This window comes from Podospora pseudopauciseta, chromosome 4 (genome assembly GCF_035222475.1).
Source record: "Podospora pseudopauciseta strain CBS 411.78 chromosome 4, whole genome shotgun sequence".
NCBI lineage: Eukaryota > Fungi > Ascomycota > Sordariomycetes > Sordariales > Podosporaceae > Podospora > Podospora pseudopauciseta.
The window spans coordinates 3,012,359-3,031,003 of record NC_085894.1 but is presented as its reverse complement, the minus strand read 5'-3'; the positions used below and the strand labels follow the sequence as shown (position 1 = coordinate 3,031,003).

At 50.2% G+C, this 18,645-nt stretch overlaps 6 protein-coding genes across 6 annotated transcripts; 3 read left to right on the top strand and 3 right to left on the bottom strand.

The window, feature by feature from the left end:
* Positions 1 to 1,398: 1,398 nt before the first annotated feature.
* On the top strand, positions 1,399 to 2,606 carry QC763_0069110 (uncharacterized protein; the record flags this gene model as incomplete). The annotated part of the gene is made up of 2 exons (XM_062905962.1): positions 1,399 to 1,827; positions 1,881 to 2,606. Exons 1-2 carry the CDS (start codon positions 1,774 to 1,776, stop codon positions 2,604 to 2,606), a joined length of 780 nt encoding a protein of 259 aa, XP_062766045.1. The 5' UTR covers positions 1,399 to 1,773.
* Positions 2,607 to 3,379: 773 nt separating this feature from the next.
* On the bottom strand, positions 3,380 to 5,440 carry QC763_0069100 (uncharacterized protein). Its single transcript, XM_062905961.1, has 3 exons — positions 5,019 to 5,440; positions 3,997 to 4,941; positions 3,380 to 3,942 (listed from the first exon to the last, which is right to left on the bottom strand). The coding sequence occupies exons 2-3, from the start codon at positions 4,066 to 4,068 to the stop codon at positions 3,730 to 3,732; spliced, it is 285 nt and encodes a 94-aa protein (XP_062766044.1). The 5' UTR covers positions 4,069 to 4,941; positions 5,019 to 5,440; the 3' UTR covers positions 3,380 to 3,729.
* A 340-nt stretch (positions 5,441 to 5,780) lies between these two features.
* Positions 5,781 to 6,986, top strand: QC763_0069090 (uncharacterized protein). Its single transcript, XM_062905960.1, has 2 exons — positions 5,781 to 6,105; positions 6,163 to 6,986. Exons 1-2 carry the CDS (start codon positions 6,061 to 6,063, stop codon positions 6,958 to 6,960), a joined length of 843 nt encoding a protein of 280 aa, XP_062766043.1. The 5' UTR covers positions 5,781 to 6,060; the 3' UTR covers positions 6,961 to 6,986.
* Positions 6,987 to 8,199: 1,213 nt separating this feature from the next.
* QC763_0069080 (uncharacterized protein) lies at positions 8,200 to 11,981 on the bottom strand. Its single transcript, XM_062905959.1, has 4 exons — positions 11,820 to 11,981; positions 11,290 to 11,763; positions 9,867 to 11,228; positions 8,200 to 9,656 (listed from the first exon to the last, which is right to left on the bottom strand). Exons 3-4 carry the CDS (start codon positions 10,720 to 10,722, stop codon positions 9,202 to 9,204), a joined length of 1,311 nt encoding a protein of 436 aa, XP_062766042.1. The 5' UTR covers positions 10,723 to 11,228; positions 11,290 to 11,763; positions 11,820 to 11,981; the 3' UTR covers positions 8,200 to 9,201.
* A 973-nt stretch (positions 11,982 to 12,954) lies between these two features.
* Positions 12,955 to 14,814, top strand: QC763_0069070 (uncharacterized protein). The gene is made up of 3 exons (XM_062905958.1): positions 12,955 to 13,838; positions 13,891 to 14,430; positions 14,513 to 14,814. Exons 1-2 carry the CDS (start codon positions 13,495 to 13,497, stop codon positions 14,240 to 14,242), a joined length of 696 nt encoding a protein of 231 aa, XP_062766041.1. The 5' UTR covers positions 12,955 to 13,494; the 3' UTR covers positions 14,243 to 14,430; positions 14,513 to 14,814.
* A 1,737-nt stretch (positions 14,815 to 16,551) lies between these two features.
* On the bottom strand, positions 16,552 to 17,484 carry QC763_0069060 (uncharacterized protein; the record flags this gene model as incomplete). Its single annotated transcript, XM_062905957.1, has 1 exon — positions 16,552 to 17,484. The coding sequence occupies one exon, from the start codon at positions 17,482 to 17,484 to the stop codon at positions 16,552 to 16,554; it is 933 nt and encodes a 310-aa protein (XP_062766040.1).
* Positions 17,485 to 18,645: the final 1,161 nt, after the last annotated feature.

The window sequence follows — 18,645 nt, the reverse complement described above, 5'->3', positions numbered from 1 at the left end:
ACTTCCAAACTGTGAGAGCGTGTTAGTTTGCTGCAAATCCCAGAAGAGGGGGAGCAACTACCTTAACCTTGACACCAGATTTATGCCCAGCCCAAACGCAGTTTTTGTATCTGTGTTAGGCAAGCGATACCAAGCGCGGTCTATTTGATGATTGTCTTCCGACCGGTCTCGTGCTTTCTGAAGTAGAAAAGATGCCGTGAAATGGGGAATAGACGAACAGTTGATGTCCGATATAAAAGCACCTGTCTTGACGGTTGAAGCAAACCCGGCAACTCTTTGGTCCTCGAAAATGTGCTGGCCCTGGTCGAAATTATAGACAAAGAAGGGGGAACCGTAGAAAGACTTGAGAAGGAACTAAAAGGAAAAATCCAAAAATCTGGAAAACTAGGGAGATCGTTGGGGCTCACGGGCTGCTTCACGCAGTTGTATATCTCAAATTTCCAGAATGTGTGCAACTGTATGTGGTGACATTTCGAGAGGAGATATACTGCAGCACCCTCACCCTTCAATTTGTAAAACAGTATGAAGCGGGAAACCTCTGTTTGAAGAGCCCAAAAACCCGTGCAGGCAAAGTTTGGCAAAATCAAAAACCCAAAAAAAAAGGTCTCGGCTGGGCATGGCACTGCCATGTGCAGGATTGATACACACGGCGAGTAGCCGTCCGCAAGTGGCATTACCACCGACGTATATCACTGTAAACCCTTACAGTCTGAGTAGACAAGGTACCGATCGGAGGATATTCAGTCAGCAAAACGTATGGATGGAATTGTTCTCCTTGGTATTGAACAATGTGGAAAACATCGTGAGGCTTCGTCCAGCTCACAGCCACAACACGATGGAAATGGAATTCCCATGTCCGCCTCATGTGCAATTTCCCGCTCTCGAGCATCAATCATCTGAAAGGCAGACTTGATGCTGGGTGTCCGTGGATAACGGCCCATTGTATTAGGGATAGGGTCGGGGAGGGCAGCGCGGTGACTCGGTCTGTGAGAAATGAAAAAGTGGTCAGCTCTTTGAGGTGGCCAAGCTTCGAAGTTCGACTGAAGCAGACCTAGGACGGAAGGGGTTGTTAGCATCTGCAAAGGAAGGGGTGATCAACTACCCGTACAACAGCATGCCTCAGAACGACGGCCGTAAGGCAGGAAGGCAGGAAGGCTGCAAAAAGGAAAAGGAAAAGGAAAAGGAAAATGAAAAGGTCCCAATGGAGGTTCTGGCTCACCGAGGAGAGCAGGTGGTTCGTTGGTTTTCAATTCCACTTGGGCCTGGAACTGGAGGGTGGGAAGGCGCGTATCCTGGTCCACCGTCCGCATTGATTGGCCAGTTCATGGAGCAGCTGAGCACCACTTGCATCAATAATCATTTCGCATTTTTCCAATGCCAGAAGGCACAATCGATTATCGATTGTGAAGTGTGCCAAACGATCAGATCTTCTTTCCGCTTCCTCCATGGTAGCATGATGAAAGCCTCTCGCCCAAATGCGCTTATGGGCGATTCGCGAACCATCTCACCGAAGACAAAGACTGTGATGACCATATTTTCGTCAGGCAACCAGTACTCGCCACGACAACGAGACACTTTATTGGAGGAACTCAAGCCTCATGCCCTCACTAAAGAGCCGCCCAATGTCTAGCCATATTTCCAACATGTCTGACTCTTTACTCGAAGCCTTATGACCGTAGATGGGCATATAATAAGGTGAGCCTACTTCAGGACAGGAGAAACAATAATTGATCAATATCAAAACTCAAACGCCCTGAAGCGCCATCGATCATCATGTCACCCATCAGAGCCACTGCTGCGATCAAGAAAGAAGATCCCAAAGACAAGGTGAGTACCCAACTCTTCCTTAGGCCTGAACCTGTTTCCTAATGCGTAAGAAGCCAGCCCGCATATACCTCCACTCCGTTGCCGTGATCGGCGCCCCATCAATATTCCAGAGACCGTGCAAAGCCCGCAGCTTTCAGTACACAACGAGTGAGACGTGCGAGCAAGACAACACAATGCCTTTCGATGTTTTATGCTCCATATTTCCGACGTCTGACCACGGGGAGCTACAGCGTCGTCTCTCGCTCGGGCGCCTATACGCAATGGTGGAATGGAGACTTACCAACAATACCGCGAGCCGGTATCCAACCTTCAAGACACCTCACCGAATTACGAGAGCCTCAGCCGTGGCCAACCAGAACAGCTATAAACTGGGCTTTACCCGAAGCCTTGACTGGGCGCAGGCAATAGCGGCCAGATATGTTAAGATTGACGAAGCACAACGAAGAAGGCTTTTGTCTGTTCATCCACTACTGAGGGCAGAGAATCTCATGCAATCTCGTCCGTCCAGCTGTCACAGACGAAGGAGGGGGGATAGTCTCCGTATCACCCAGCCGAGGGCCGATGACATCGCCGAAAAGCGTCGGTGTGCTGAGCAGCTCCAGCAGCAAACAGGAGACATGTCAGGCTTGCTTGAAGTCATGCAACTCCAGATATGCTGTGTCAGTGGAGTGGAGAATACTTCCGGTTGCCAGTATCAACGACTGAGAATGCTTTCATCGTCTCCTCCGAGCAGCATGTTCTCTGAACGTTCGAGTAGTGTCTGCTCAGGCTCATGTTAAGCAATTCGAAATAGACACCCCCTACATCTCCTTTGTCGATTAAACGCCGGTTTACCTCCGTGTGGGTTTGTTTATCATACCGAATGGGATAGATTTGTGTGCTGTGTGGTGTAATCTTCATACGCCGTACTGTGGTTTCCTTGTTGGTGGATCAGCATTGAGAATAGTGTTAGAAAGAATGGCTTCAAAGCTGGGTTAGATAGGATACGGAGAACCAAAAGCGAATTGTTCTGTATCGTACTTATTGAAGCGCCCATGTGTACCCAGAAAGAAATGAACAACCCAGGTTGAAAGTGGATTCATCATGGGCAAAGCGTCTGTGGGGCTGAGAAGTGGAGACGGTTGTGGATGGGATTTTGTGGGCTTTGCTGGGCTTGGGTAACTACACACACCTTTTCCTCCTCTAGTTCAAGAAACAAACACATAACCGTAACCCGCTAGCCATTCAACGACGTAACCCGCCAAGGTTTCGACTACGAACGCTTTCACACTGCAAGTCTTGTCAAGCTTATAGGGGTCCGATCGTTATGCCGAATATCGTTAACAAAACTACACCCTTTTCCCCCAAAATTTCCCAATAGGGGCCAAAATCAAAGGATTGGACTGCCTAAAAATGCCAAAAACCTCTATTTATCCTACTTCATGTAGCGCTTTAATAGTGACTAAGCAAGAAACCCTAACGTTTATCTCAATGTGGAAAATGTCGCTCTGGCCCATGTAAAACAGCTCCGTTTGGCCACTTGTATTGTTAGGTATTTAAGAGACTATCGCTATATCTCATTTCGCTGTGTGGAGACGAAATTGTTGCTGCAAGCAGAAAACTGTCGTTTTGACAAAGGGATACGAAAAGCCATGTGGATTTGCGTTCCTCTCAGCTGATGCAGATTCTCCATTTCCGAAACTCTTCTTCTCACCAAAACATTTCCCTCGCTTGAACGAATCTTGCGGCCTTGGTTCTACCAAAACGGGCCCTTCATCATCGAATAATGGACCAACGGCCCGTGTCCCGCAGAAATCCGAAACGGTTGACCCAAGGAGCCAAATCCTGGAGGTTGATCCATGTCGAGACTGGGCTCAACCAGAAAACAGACGCGAATTGAGACGTGAACTGAGTCAACTCCGGCTAACCAATTGCCACGCGGACACAAGCGGAGTAGCCAGCCAACCACAAGTGAAAATGCGCGACAGTATCAGGTAACGTCACAGTGTCATCCAATGTGAGAAGGTTCTGTAGCATCCAATCACCCCCGGCCCCAGCACAGCAGCAGTACCACAACGCCGCGACAGTAGCATGGTGGGTAGTGATCCTGGCAGAGCCAAACAGACAAGGTGATCCCTACCACAAGAGTTAGCTCTTGCTTAAGCCTCATTGCTTATTTCAACGACATACCTCATGGTCCAGCCTCGCGGCCAGATGGTACGTGATGCTGTCCAGCATTAAAGCCAACGTTAACACCACCATCTAGAGCAATTCCCTCGGGGTTGACAACCGAAAGTACACGCTCCTTATCTCAGTCTGACCATTCAGATCAAACCCTCCCTGTTCGACAACTGAAGGCGTGCGTTCCATCCGAACTTGGTTGTCCGAATCCACCCCTCCATGGGTGAAAACCGAAGGCATGCGCCCCATGCCACTCTGGATATCGGCATTCTGTCCCTGATCACCCATTGCCGCCGTATTGCTCCCGTCAAAAACGTATGGTGTTCGTGGTGTTAGGAGCCTGGAAAGGAACTGGCTGCGCCAAATGATAAACGGACGCCCCGGGATGGTGCTCACCCCCTTCTGGCGACACAATTCACGGTCTAGAATGGGAAACCGCATTATAGTCCATTGTGGCGACATTTGCGGAATTTTGTACTACGTACGCGGTGAGCGATTGCTGGAAAGCAGCCCCATGGGAGAGTAGCGCACTGTCGAAAAGGAGGCTTCTTCAGCAGTCAGTTGCTGGGTTGCACCGTCCCATATCTCTTCAGTTGCCGCAGGTATGTATGATTGTTGGTAGCAAGGACTGATGAGTGCTCTTGGTAGCATCACTACGTGTCCATGCCTTGTCAGCAGGGCAACCTCGGTGAGGAACTCGCCAGGAAGGAGATCGTGTCTGGTGATGAAATTCTGGTGTTGCCGGCGGGCCCGATTCGCTCGCGGCCTCTGATGACTCATCCTTCTTGATTGTTGTCAGTCCATCACTCTCGATTATTGATGTTATGCGCTGGGTGGCTGCTCGAGTGGCGCGGTTGTCAGTGGTGGATGCCGCAGTTGGCTGGAGAGTTGGGTTTGCGGCTTATTTTTCCCTGGACCTTGGTCACGAATAAGACCCAGGGGCGAAAAAGTCATCTGATGGCTTGTCAGGTATGGCTTTGCGTCGGCCCCAACCTGCCAAGAGCGATTTGAAGAAATAAATCTGTACGGACCTTTGCTCTTCGGCCTGCGCAGATCAAGACGTCCACCAAGAACGTCGAGATGCTGCCACCTGCCACCTTCCACCGCCTCCCTCCTCAAACTCTCACTCAACCTTGGATGGTGGTGGAGCTTGGCTAGCAAAGTCGAGTATGTATTGCCTCGATCAAGGTTTCAGGCATGGTAAAAATGGAAAATGTCAAGCTAGCAGCCAGATCTAAGATCCAGGTATGGTGTCGCGCTACATCAGTGCTCGATGCTGTTGCCGGAAGGAAGTGGCCTGCGGTGGTTAACAATGGCCTTCAGCTGCCACAGCTGTGTTGGCGGGCGGGTTCTGGTGCCGTTTGGAAAAGTGATCAGATTGAAGTCAAGCCGATGTTCAGCTTCCCGACAGAATCCGCCAAGGACGGGGACGCGATCACGCCCTGAACTGTTAGGTCTCTCGAGCGTTGCCCTTTATTTACTGGACCGCCATTTACCGCCATCCAATGCTTCCTTTGCGGTCTTCATGGAAGCTCAAGCGGCGGGGGTTGGTGAGTTTGTGCATAAGCGGCTGCACACCCCCCTGTCATGATGCACCGCACACTGTGCCTTGCCGATCTCTCACTGGCCGCATGCGCTGGGGTGTGCCTTACTCACTTCAAGGTTACCCCTCATGTGGCCCCCTTTGGGCCTTGCAGTTGCAGACTCCCAAAATTCCAAGTGCCTTTTCAAGAAAAGCAGCTTTCAGCTTTTCTTTTATGTCTTGCGTCAGTGATGTTTCTCCTGACAGCTTAGTCGGGCATGGCAGCCTCGGTATATGACAGCTACCTACCTGTTTAATGCGCAATGTGTATAGATTTATGTAACGGTTAGATGCCAGAGCCTGGTGAGCCTGTAGGGAAGGCACGTTGCCCAGCGGATCACACAGTGGCCGCACCTTCTATTGTTTTGCGGCACGTCTGGCGAGTAATCGGAATTAATCTTTCAGCTCCAATTCCTTCTTAACTATCTTCTGGCCCTTTTCCCCGTTCTCATATCCTTCAATAACTTCTGTTCGATTTTGATACTGTCAAAATGGCGTACCTACCTTCCGCTGAAGTTGAGACTGTGAAAAATGCGGTATGCCTGATTGTTGCTAAGAAGATTTCTCTCAGTCTTGTTCTAACCACTCGGCAGGATATCATCTTCATCACTAGAATCTACGAGCATGACCCGAATGGCCTGTCGACAGGGCAGTTGGAGCTCTCCATTAACCCTTTGGCTAGCAACCCCGGAGGACTTCATACTATCAGCACATACGTGCTTTCAAGGACACTCGGCGTCGATATGAAGACTTTGGACGACAAGGCAAACAACGATGAGTGGTTTATACACATGGATTGGAAGTACGAGACTGTCTACCCAAAATTCACCACAAGACATCGTGTTATCTCTGGATCGTCTCTGTCAATCCATTTTGCAGGTGGAACTGCATGGGCAGAGAATATTGCGAGCAATCCGGCCTTTCAGACATCTCATCAATATATGCCAGTACCGGATTATCTGCGGTGTCCAACGTGGGATGTGGGCCCGGAATCTCGAGAGCCATACTTTGACGCCGGAAGTACTGATTCGGGCATGTCACCGGAACTACCATCTTGGAGGCCTTTGCTTGGGTTTCCAGAAACCCCGCGTTCAATGTCACCGAGCTCTGGAGACGACGAGTTCTCCGTCTGTTCAGACCCTACAACGGTTGGGAGCACTATCTGGGAACATACCACACCAAGATTCTTCACTCCTCCTCCCTCGAGGCAAAACTCGTCGATTGTGCAGAGTATCAACAATTACTGGATCGGTCAGCAGATTCAGCTGCAGTTTCGGGACGAGGCATTTCTGAGGCAGAAGCAGGATGCTGAGGATCTCTTTGCTAGGACAGGGGATGTGAGTGGTTTGATTGCTGTGATGGAAGCAGCAAATAGTTTCTCGGTGTCTTGATAGTATTTACGAACGGCCTAGTTTTGCGATAGGAGGAGCTCGAGTTCTTGCAGGTAGCTAGTCTAACCGTTGGATCTTTTTTACACTATGCTGTTAGGATTAGAAATCTCGTTATGCTCTCCACATTATGCAAAGTTGTTCTACTTCTTCGCACTGCTTCTCCAAGCTGCTCCTGCATTACAATTGAAACCAAGGCTTGAAGGAAGATCTCCCGGAGTATAAGCCTGAATCGTCACCGGGGTCGGGGTTGCCGTGTGCTCTGGAGCATGTAGGGCCGAGGCAAAGCGATGCAGCCTTCAGGCAAAGGTCAGAAGATCTTTTCCAAGAAAGAAATTGGCAAATGTAGTTGGACCTTTTACCAAACCGCGCTTCTCTTGGGGTGGACTCATGATGCGCCGGGCAACTGTTGCCCGCCAGTCGTGTGGTGCTTTGGATGCAGGGACGGAGAGGGCAGCGATGTAGCTCGGCCCGCTTCTGCGATTAAGAACGGCTGTTTTGACGCGGCTCTGCACACCGAACTCAGCTTCTGGATAAATATCCATTCTCGGCGGATATTTCCAACTGCGTTGATGATGAGATTCAGCTCGTAGGAAGGGGTTTGCAGAGATTGGACGTGTTTGTGGCGTTGAACCTGATTTTGGTAGATTAAAGAGGCACGACTGGCACTGACACGAGTTGTCAACCAATTCCTCAGTTTCGTCCAGCCGCATGGTGGCAGCTTGGGCTCCAGCTGAGGATGGAATAAGGGGGCACGGCTCGGGTTAGGGTTAAGCCGGGGTGTTGGGCCTCAATGCCAGGCCTTGACCTGGGTGCTTGCAAGGCTTCTGTTGAACTATAAGTGGGATGCCTTCCTCCGATATTGTTAAGACAAACCAGCCCCATCTGATACGGTCTGACAATTACACGGAAAGCGGCGAGATTTAAGGCCCCGTTCGACCGAAGTGGCCTCATAAGCACATGTCTTCGGCAAGTCCAATACGCATGCCCAACACTTGCTCAGCCTACCTACCTTACGACAGCTCGGTACAATTGGAAGACTCTTTCAACATATCCATTGTTTTGGATGCCGGTGTGGGTGGTATCGGTGCTTTAACTGACTATTTAGGATACAGAAGCCGATGCAGCTGCGAAGAGGCGATTTCTCCAAATCAATGGGCACCAGGTGCAGAATTTTCGCAATGCCCCTGAGCACCTTGCCACCTATCAGGTCTATAACTAGTACACTTGCATCTTATATCCCTCATTTCCATTTACTCTTTCTTTGGTTCACTCTCTCCTCCACCTACAGCACTGGACAGCAAAGAGCAAAGCCCAATCAATTTTGTCTTACTGAAGCCGACTCTATCTAACATAGCAAATATCCAACATCGAACAACAACCAGTCCACACACATCCCAGCAACATCCAAAGGATTCTTTGATGGAAGGAGTTCCTACTCCCGCAGTAATTGCGGTTGGCATCTCAAGTACTCCCACCAAAGTCGAACACCAATCCTCCTGACGGCCACCAAAAGCTGTGTGTACCCGCTGCACAAAGTCACCAAATGCAAAAAACAGCAACCTCAACCAGCCCATTCAACACAGGAAAAACCATCTGGCGGGGGACCAAAGATGTGTTGGCTCTGGTACCCTTGGTCTCCCTTAGAGCTCAATTCCACACCGCCAATCCCGCACCGACATTCGAAGAAGCAGAACAGAAAACCCTGTGACCTATCCTCACTCCCAGAACAGAACCGCCCTTTCTAGGCCTGAAGAACAACACAAAGACCAAGCACCCACCGTTTTGGCATTGAAACTAGCCTTTTCCACCTTTCTGTCTTTCAAGCTGATGTGAGGGAGGTTCCGGTCCGAAAGCGGTGGCAGATCCCCAAAAAAAAAAGCAAAAAAAGGAAGCAAAAGAAAAGAAGGGTTTGTGGTGTTTGTGAGTGTTTCTTTTGCTCGGTGCGATCTGTCACATTCTGTTTTGAGCAAAAGAAACAAGCACCGTGGAGGGTAAGTTTCTTCTGGTTATTGTTTGTTTATCCCCAATATCCGGTTTCCTTTTCTCTGGCAGCGCAAATGGCATATGTCAGCGGGAAAAGTGTCTCATGGATGCCTCCGGAAAGTGAATTTCTGCCCAAACCATATGCGCAAGTAGGCACCACCGTAGGCAGTGAGTTGGTTCCTCTAGCGATGAGTGACCAATAACGAGCTGCCAAGATGGGTAGCTGCCAATAGGTGCTGGGATTCAGTCAAGCTAAAACTAAGCCTGACTGCCGCCGGTTGGGTCGAATCCTGACGAGTTCCAGTCGTTGAAGAAGTAGCCCAAATTGCTGTTGATTTCGTACTCTTCGAGGGTGCCTTCGAGTGCTGGAACAGCCGGCTCCTCTGAAGTTCCAAACTGCGGAACAGCGTCAGGAAACCCCTCCTGCGGGTTCACCTGTTGAACGTATTGATCCCTAAAATGGCCTGGGTCGTTGGCCTGAAGGTAGCCGTCGTCGCCAGTGTGGGGGATGTACGTTCCCCGATGGGCTGACTGGGGCTGAGGCGGTGTGTAGGTGGGTTCTGGACGCCCCGGGGCTTGTTGTGGGGGATAATAATACGGAGCTGCAGGTGGCATTGGAGGAGCTGGCGTGGGCATGGTGAACGAGCCGTCGCCGTGAACGGTGGGGAAGGGCGTATTCCGTGCATACTGTGCTGCCACCAAGGGATGATGATCTGGAGTACCGACAGGCTGGTCAGCAAGGGAGTTTTGATCCAAAACAGCGGGCCGTGCCTTCCCGTCAATGCTTAACCTGCCAGAGCAGCAAAGCGGAACGTGAGGCTCCGCTTTTGACGACATCTCAACGACCTAAGAATAAAGCTGGCGCAGCCACAACTTCTCCCCGCGATGATATGCAAGAGTTAGATGAAGAAGGGGATACATACTTTCATTTCTCCAGGGAACAGCTGGACCTGTTGGTGCTGCTGGCATGCGCGTGCGGTTGCCGTAAGGAGATTGGGGGGGCAGGCCGATGATGCGTTGGTTCTGATTGACCCAATCAGTGTTGGGCATCTGAGCTGGCTGTTGAAAAGCTGCTGCATTTGTAGTTCTCGATCTCTTTTTGGAAGATTGGCCATCCTCGACATGTTTTTGACCCCCTGGGATGGCTTGCTGCGGGCTTCTTTCCCTCTTTTTTGGCTGCCTTGGCTTCTTAGCTGTGCCCTTACGCCCGGAACCACCAGAGTTGTCTTGAGTGACGTGTCGAGAAGAGGCCTGCGGTTCAGCATGCCGAGGAACCTTTGCCGGGAGCGCGTTACAGCAATGCTTCCGCAGGAAAGGTTGACCTAGGAAGACGTCTCCCGGAAGGCGAGGGAAGTCGTCAGCCACGACAAGAAGGTTCTCCCAGCTGGTGCCCTTGATCCCATACAGCTCCTGCTTCAGCGCAACTTCCACATAATGTGTCGCCGTCAACTCTCCCCAGATTGTCTCCACGACCGGGTTGAGAGATTTGAACTTGAGAGGCGTCAAGCATAGATCTTTGACGGCAGATGTTTTTATAAGTCCTAGCACCGGAAGCCTTCGAGTGAAGACGGCTACGCAGGGCTGGAAGCATAAGAGATCATCCAGGCTTGTTCTCGCAGATATATTCACACCGATCAATGCATCTTCACCCTTCCTCAACAATTGCTCAACTAGGATCCGACTTTTCCACCTCGGCGGTTTTGTCAGAGAGGGGTAAAGGGTGCCGTCCAGGTTTCCGTGATCCGTAATCTGCTCTTCTCTTGACTGCTGGGTAGACATCGTTGAGTCTGTCTATATAGATGGAACGTGGGCGAAAGCTGAGTGGAGGGGGGACTACCCAACGTAGGGTGCCTGCTTAAGGAGGCCTGTTGTGGTGTATTTCGTGCAGAAGAAGCCCTTCAGGAGACTCCAACTCCAATATAGACGTGTTATGTCGTAAACTTGAGATATATTGTCGTACAGGTTTCTTGATGATGCTCGGCTGTCCAAGTTGCCGAGGTGCGATGGAGTTGTATAGAGGGAGGACGAAACACTGAAGGATCCCTTTGACCTGCGGTTCGAGTTGGCGGCGAGATTGGCAAGATGATTTTGTATAGTTGGTGATAACTTGAAGCCATGAAGTCCCTCGACGATGAGGTTGTTTACACCTGATGGCCGAGGACGACACCGATGAGGCTGGAAACCCGGCTCACACCGTACCGTGGCCTGCTTGGCCGTCCGTTTCCCGCTCAGCTAATCAAACAAATCTGCTTGAATTGCTGGGGCCTGTTCAAACCAACAAATGACTGTTACAGGTCAGCAAAAAGCATTTTCTTGATGTCCTAGAGTGGGAACAAGGCAACCTACATTTCTTGACGATGAGCAGCCTCTTATTTGTGTTGGAAAGAAAGAGGCTTCGTACTTGAGTAGGCCGACAACGAAAGAATGTGGAGGTGGGTGGTAGATAACGTAGAACGAATGGTAAAGTAAAGCAAGTGGACCGTCCAGTGGCTGTGAATTTCCAGTCAGTCGCTTTTCCACAATGATGGAAATGCCATCGGCAAAAACACGAGAAGAATGTCCGAGCGAGTTTGATGGGGTCACCCAGCAAAAGGACAAGATCCAGGGTTCAAAACGGCTCAGTGAGAGGGCAACACCAAATACCAGTCAATCGTCGAGATCTCAGTGGTGAGTGGTGCGCGAGCCATGGCTCTCAGGGAGTTGTGGTTCCGCTCAAGAAGTACACTCCACGGGCAGGGTGAGCAAGGCATATTCAGACAGATGGGGAATTCGGGGAGGACCCGCTGCTGAATGACATGCTGCTGCGGACGGCTGGGCTTCCTGTTCGAGTGGCTTCAGTGGTAAAGAACTGCTCGGCCACCAGCGGCTCGACCGACACTACCCAACTCACCGAGCTTTCCAACCATGAAAGGTGAACTGGGTGGGTCGAAGTTCGCGTCATGCACAAGTGTTGAACAAAAGTAACGCGCAGCAGATTTAGCCATAAGAAGTGGAATTTAGTTCCACTGCGAGAGAGAGAGTGTGTGTGTATGTTGACAAACTGACAAATGACGACACAGAATGGAAATCTTGAGCCAGTAAGAGATTGAAAGGTTAGAAGCGGGTGGAGCTCGGTATACATTTTGTTTTGGTGGGACTTTTGGACAGTACGCGCCGCGTTTCTGCTTCACTCCGAGGGAGTGCTTAGCCTATTCAAGAAAATGACATTCTGAGTGCTGGATACAACTCAGCCCAGATCGTGAACACGAGTATGAAAACCGGTTTAATCTAAATGATGGCGACGGCTCAAGCTCCGTAATCGACCGGACAGCTGCCGCTCTTCATGACCGTGTCAGTGTGGCTGGTCAAATGTGGTGTCGAGATGCCCATTCAAGCGGCCCTTCGGAAGGGAGTGAAGCTAACACTGGCGAGGTACATGTAATCCAGAAAAGTGTGGTCGAAATTGCTGGCCTTAGGTAGGTGGGTACCTGAGATAAAAGAAATAAAAGATCGAGGCATTGCACTAGAGGATCCTGAACCTCTATGTTGAGTCTGAGGGATACAACACTGCCTACCGACACCGCCTATCTAGGGACATCCAGGCTAGCAAATTTATCACACAACATATTATCTCTTGGACTGCTCGATTGTCAATTGTCATGATCCGCCACATACGAAACGTGCCTACCTTACTTATAAACGAGGCTTGCTGGATGTTTTTGCCCCTCCGTTCGCTTCGCCTTCCTCGACGCCCAACGTCACAGGCAACAAGTACCTAGGTACCTCACCTTACCTCACCAGATCACATCCACACACACCTCTTTTTAGCACCTTTCCCAATTTGTAGGCCAAATCCAGCTTCTGCGGAGGGAATATTGGCACACTCTCGCTTCAGCTGTGTGGCAGCCTTCTTTAGCCCACCAATGGATAGCCGCCAAGGTTCCAGGCCGCTTTAGCGGTCTCTCTTTCGAACAAGTTAACACCCACCTCACAGATGTCATCAAGTGACAGAACCAGACTGGAAAGGATTCTCAAGAGAACCACCATGGCATCGTGAACAAAAACCGGCAGGTGATATTCTTTGTAACATGCCTTCGTATTGCTCTTTGCCCAGTTTACTTCTGGTCCATATATCGTTATGACTCTCGCTTCAAAGAGGCAATTGTCGGCAAAGAGATGCTTTACTATCATCTACAAAACTCGACATATTTCAGTCGCCAATAGCGCTTGATGCTTTCGAGGCAGGTCTTCAAATCAGGCTGAGCTGCAAATCAGGCTCGCTGAACACGGATCTCGGCCGTATGCGTCAAACAGCTTCTCAACGGGTAGGGCCCTAATTAGTAGCCCGTCCCCGTGGATGTGCAAGATCTTATTCATACTCTTTCCGTTCAACTGATCTGTATCGCAACTCTTTTTGCCATTCTTTTCACTCAATCACCGAGGGCGTGTGGCAATCCAACCCGTCAAGCCCAAACCAACAGCATTTACCCTTTCTAATGGTCCTCTCAGCAAACCCTCGACGCACCCTGTCTGACATCCCTTGCTCCAACTCGCCCAACCTGTCCGCGCACCATGCCCAGAAGGCAAAGGGCCCGCCACGCCCGTGAACATTGGGATGCCCGCCGACAGCCCAAGAAGCGCAAGTCCGTCGCCAATAAGCCAGCTCCAATCTCTTGGGCAACCTCGGATGCCGTAAAAGCTGGCTTCAGAGGAGGTCCCTCGTCACCCCGGAAACTCACGAGTACCACCAGCGATGGTGGCAACACGCTAGAGCCAAGCAGTGGTTACAGTCTCAGACGGCGGACGAGGGGCAAAGACCAGCGTTTACTTGGCACATCAGCAGAGAAACAACAAGATGAAGGTCATCTATGTACTAGCCAGGATGGTGTCAACAGTGATGGTGGTACCATGAATAGGTAGGTCTCGTCCAAAGTGGCAAATAGGCATAGCGGCGCTAACACTCCCCAGTTGGATGCACGAAAATGCCTCCAACATTACGACTCTCCAGGATCGAATTATCGAAGAGAATATCGAGGCTGAGACTACGCCCAAAACTCGAATCGATGCAGCCACGGTCCAAGAAAACCGCCGACGGCTACGCGAGAGCGAAGAGATGGCACGGCGCAAGGCAATTGCAAAGTATCAGCTCACCAACGACCCCGAGGTCTTCAGGCCGTTCCTGGCGCCCTTTATCGCGAGTGGGGAACACGAACGGGAGCTGGGCGAGTGGCAATGGGACGCTGAGGTGGAGCGCTATTGGAGGATGAACAAAACGACGGGGACAAAGGTCTGGGAACCTCTGTGGGAGTCGTTTATTTGAACCCATGCTTTTGGGGTTGTTGATAATGCTCAACGGAAGAGCTCGTTGGTGCAATGTAGTTTTGTAGGACTAGGACTTGGAGCAATTTCTCTTGGTGTGTCTATGATGTTCGGTTTGCGGAAGGATAAAGAAAGATGAGCCTTGGGGCGCGAAGAACTTGCTCTGAGAGAGGTTTGCTCATTCTTATTGTGGGTATACCAAGAACCATGACTTACTTATTCAGTTGCTGTCCTTGCTTTCATTCCTCAGCAACTGTTGACTTGAAGTTAGCTGTAATGCACAGTGCTCTTCTTCCCGTTGTTTAGTTGGCGGTGCTCTGCGGTAGCTGCATGGTTAGGTGTGCTGGCTGTGGAGCAGAAGACGAATGTTTCCTTTCGCATCTTCGATATTTCCTCTAGTTCCGGCCCTCTATTAACCCGATCAGCTGCAGGCTAATGAAATCCTGATTCCTGCTTGGCCTCCAAGCCCCGGAACCAAGGCCGATAAAACAGTGCTCTACTATGGTGTGTATCAGTCGCCTGTTTTCTCACAGTCCTGGATTGGAGAGAAATCTCCCCACATGCTCAAGCCGCTCTCATTTTCCAGTCTTGGTGGGCGGCATCTATACCAAGCATTTTTCTACAAGCTACCGACACCAGTATGTACCTTAAACACATCAACAGCTTAGAAGGGTCATGCTTTTCAGCGTGTACCAACCAACGTCGTGCGGCCGTGTATAGCAGATTTCATCTAAAAGCGTGGGACAGGGTCATTGGCACCGAAAGTGAGGCAAAAGGTTGATGACAAAAGTAGTATATCTAAAAGAACGAACAGCTACAGAAACATAAGTGCGTGTGAAATACCAACATGCCCCAAAGAGTGTAAGTCTGACAAAAGGTGGTCCCAGGGAGCACCACAGAATGGTTCCAAACCGCCCTCATTCAGATTAGGTACAGTCCTCATGTGGTAGAACATCCTGTCACACCGCTATGGCATTTGCAGCCGCCACTATGAAGTCCTGTCTGTGGTCACTGCAGAGAGGCGCTTAGCCATTCAACCTTCACAACAGAGATCCCTCCTCATCAGAGTACAGCCTCTTTCAGCTTGCCAACCCAGGATCGTGGCATCATGGACTCTGGTCTTTGCTGCGGAGCGCTTTCACTTTCTTACAGCAAACCTAGATAGTTCTACCTCACACTATACTTTAGTACCCTAGCCTTCAGACCGCTTGAATAGTAGAAACAACGCGCTTTGTATTGAGAGCGGCATTCGCTGCAAAAAGAGTTGCTTTTTGAGGGTGGGAACTTGTTGCTCAACAACCACTTTGTCCAATTTTGGTACCTAGCGGCCATCTGCCCAATCATATGCATGGTAAAAATTTGAGTAGTGGGGCAGCTTTCTCTACATTTGGGGGCCTCTGAAAGCCCGCTGTAACTCTGCTACAACCCCGAAATTACTTGTACCAGCTGATAGTCCAGGGTGCCAAAGGCGAAGCCACTGACCGGCCAAGGAGTTGATCCAATCATATCTTGGACACATCCAAAAAAGGAAATTCCCACACATTGATGCATGTGTTGAAGAACTAATGGTTTGTTGGCTCCCTCCCCGCTTCTTGCTGTCTCAATAACTTTTCTTGAAGTCATCATCATTGTTAGGTAGGTAGACCAAGAAAGGGTGTTGAGCGAAATCACGGGGTCTCGGGAACCCACTCTACATACCTCCGCAAAACTGATTCGTGGTCCATGTCAATTACTGCGTCTAGTAGTTTGTGATTCTTTCAGCTTGGGAGTTAAGACGAAATTCACCTCCTTTGCCGAGGTGATGTAGCGCGGTGATTATGGCACGGCGATGATGGTACTGTGAGCTCGTCCATATGAAGTCTCTTTTCCCAGCCAAAGTTTGGATATTCCCTTTGTGTCCTCTTTAAGATAGATTAGTTTGAGGAGACCTCACATCATCGATTCGTTCAATAAACCACTGTAAGCCCTCATTGTCAATCTATTTTCTATCTGTAACGACAGTATACCGTACAACCAGTCTAGGAGGAGGAGCTTGACAGTAGCTTGACAAAGGGTATTTTTGGGGTTTTAAAATTTTTTTGTTGTTTTGTTTGTTTGCGTATTTTTTGTGCTTTGGTGTAGAAGTGCGAGAAAGGTGCACTCAAATCAGCAACGTAAGGAAAAACCAGACCTTTCCATAGCGCGCAGCCAAAACATAACAGGATCGGAAAAAAAGAAGAAAGTGATGAAACCAAGGTAAATGGAATCCTTCTTGGACCCTGCTGGTCCCTCAGACTCCAAATTTCCGTCCTGATCTCATGCTGCTATGCTCTAGGCAAACATGCCTGTCTGCATCTCCGATAACTGGTCTTCCTCAGTGAAGTCGAAGCTAGGATCACCGTGTTCTTCGTAGCCCGCCTCTGCCCATGCGCCTACTTCAGAAAACATCGATGTTTGGTCCGATACCTGCAGTCCCAACTCAGAGCTCAAGTTGTTGTCCCAAGGTTGATGCCTGTAATTGCCAGCGTTATCTATCATCCATTCTTGCTGAGGAAGTGGACCGCGATCGGGGCTGGGATGCTGCGATCGCTGCTGGAGCTCTGCCTCCATTCCCACCACCCCCTGTTGATAGAGCTCTAGATCTGGATCGGGGTTGAGATGCTCCAGGGGCTCCTGGAACTCTGTCTCCGTCACCATCCCTCCTTGGGGAGAGAGCTGTGGGTCTGGCTCAAAATTGAGTCTTTGACATAGATACTGGAGCTCCGCCTCATCCATCATCTCTTCAAATTCTCCCGGATCTTTGTTGTATATATCAAAGCAGAAATGTTCGCCCAGAAGCTGTTTTGTCGTCTTCTCGCCGATTATGATGTCATTTGAACGGTAACCCTGCAGAGGCTCCTGGAGCACATAGAAGGGAACAGCAATCCATTCAAAAGGAGCGGTCCGTTGTTGAACCATGAGGTTCACAGAGCCGATGGGCTTGATCACCCTGTCTCCGGGGCTTGTCGGCCAGCGATTGAGTGCTCTGAACGGATGTGGGAGGAGGAAGAAGTCGCATCCGAGCGCACGCACATGGGCCTGGCTGATCCAGTTGTGGATTTCGGACTTCGAGTAAAAGGCCTTGTATACAACCCTCAGTCCTAAATCCGGGTCGTTGTAAACGAACTTGGCACCTGCGCTGCACTCCCTATCGACTATGGGTCTCATCCCCAGGGAAACATGCCTCCGTCTCCACCCAGAGCTGCCTTCATCTCCAGTCACCATAATGTCGTAATGGTCCTCGCCAGGAAAGAGTTGTATCGTCAAGGGAAGGAGGCGATCACTGAGGCTACCGCCTGTGACTAGGTAGTCACACGCTCTCGGTTGCGACTCCCTGCAATAGAGGGTCTCTTTAACCTCCAGGTGGCGTGATGGCTCCAGAGCAGAAACACTCTGCTCAGCAGGAAGCAAGTAGGCTCCTTATATAGTGAGATTAGCGGCTGACAAAACTCAAATCAGGACGGAGATTAAACCTACCTAGGATAGGAGACCCCAATGAACCAGAGCTATTCTCAAGGCGGATCTTTGGCTGGATTTGTCGAGGTGGTCCTGATACCCTCGGTGATGTTTTCCGAGTGCGAGGGCGACCTCTCTTCCTTGGGGGTTGGCTTTCTTGGTGTTGACTTCTCTGGCGCTGTCCTCTCTGATGTCTCTCTTCTTGGGGGTCCAGGAGTCTGGGCCCTAAGGATTTGCGGACGGTGAGAGAAGGACTGGTGGTGTTAGACGGGCTGCTTGCAGAAGGATGTGCTCTCGACATGTCGATCACTTTGGAAACCTAGACCCAAACAGTCATGGGGACAATCCCGAACATAGAAGGAAGAAGAAAAGAAAACGTTCAATGGATGATACTCAGGTTGTGAGGGAAATGGCTTTGTAACAACACATAATCTGGAGGGCAAGGCCTGGCTGTCGTTTGGGATTGGTCGAAACTCCTCTGTTTCCTTTTTGACGAATCGCGGGTTGTCGAGCAGACTCAACCCCCTCCCTTCCCCCCTGTGCATAGGAATAGCGGGACAATTGACTGGCCTTGGTTCAGTTGTGTGGAATCGTATTCCGATTCAAAATGGCCCAAAACCTCTGGCGTATGTTCCTCCTCTTGTAACCACCTCCTAATTCGGACGATGATGGCCATGATTATGGCGGTGTGGTGGTTGGGCAGATTGTCAGGACGAAGGGACTCAGACACGGGCGTGATTTGGCCATGTTCAATCGGCGTTATCTTGACACAGCTGATGGGTGCCGGGTAGATGTTCGACAAGTTGGTGACCGAAAGAATGAGCATTGGAATCGGTTTGGGGTCTATTCGCGGCTGGAAAGAAGTACAGCAAGACAAAAGGCAATCTGGGGTCGTTTGGTAAGAAAGTTGGAAAGAATCTGGAACAGACT

Coding starts and splice junctions, on each gene's coding strand:
- QC763_0069100 (XM_062905961.1), bottom strand. CDS start 4,068: ATGGTGGTGTTAACGTTGGCTTTAATGCTGGACAGCATCACGTACCAT. Junction 3,943..3,996: donor CCGCGAGGCTGGACCATGAG/GTATGTCGTTGA, acceptor CTCTTGTGGTAG/GGATCACCTTGTCTGTTTGG.
- QC763_0069090 (XM_062905960.1), top strand. CDS start 6,061: ATGGCGTACCTACCTTCCGCTGAAGTTGAGACTGTGAAAAATGCG. Junction 6,106..6,162: donor TTGAGACTGTGAAAAATGCG/GTATGCCTGATT, acceptor ACCACTCGGCAG/GATATCATCTTCATCACTAG.
- QC763_0069080 (XM_062905959.1), bottom strand. CDS start 10,722: ATGTCTACCCAGCAGTCAAGAGAAGAGCAGATTACGGATCACGGAAAC. Junction 9,657..9,866: donor TGTTCCCTGGAGAAATGAAA/GTATGTATCCCC, acceptor TCGGTACTCCAG/ATCATCATCCCTTGGTGGCA.
- QC763_0069070 (XM_062905958.1), top strand. CDS start 13,495: ATGCCCAGAAGGCAAAGGGCCCGCCACGCCCGTGAACATTGGGATGCC. Junction 13,839..13,890: donor GATGGTGGTACCATGAATAG/GTAGGTCTCGTC, acceptor AACACTCCCCAG/TTGGATGCACGAAAATGCCT.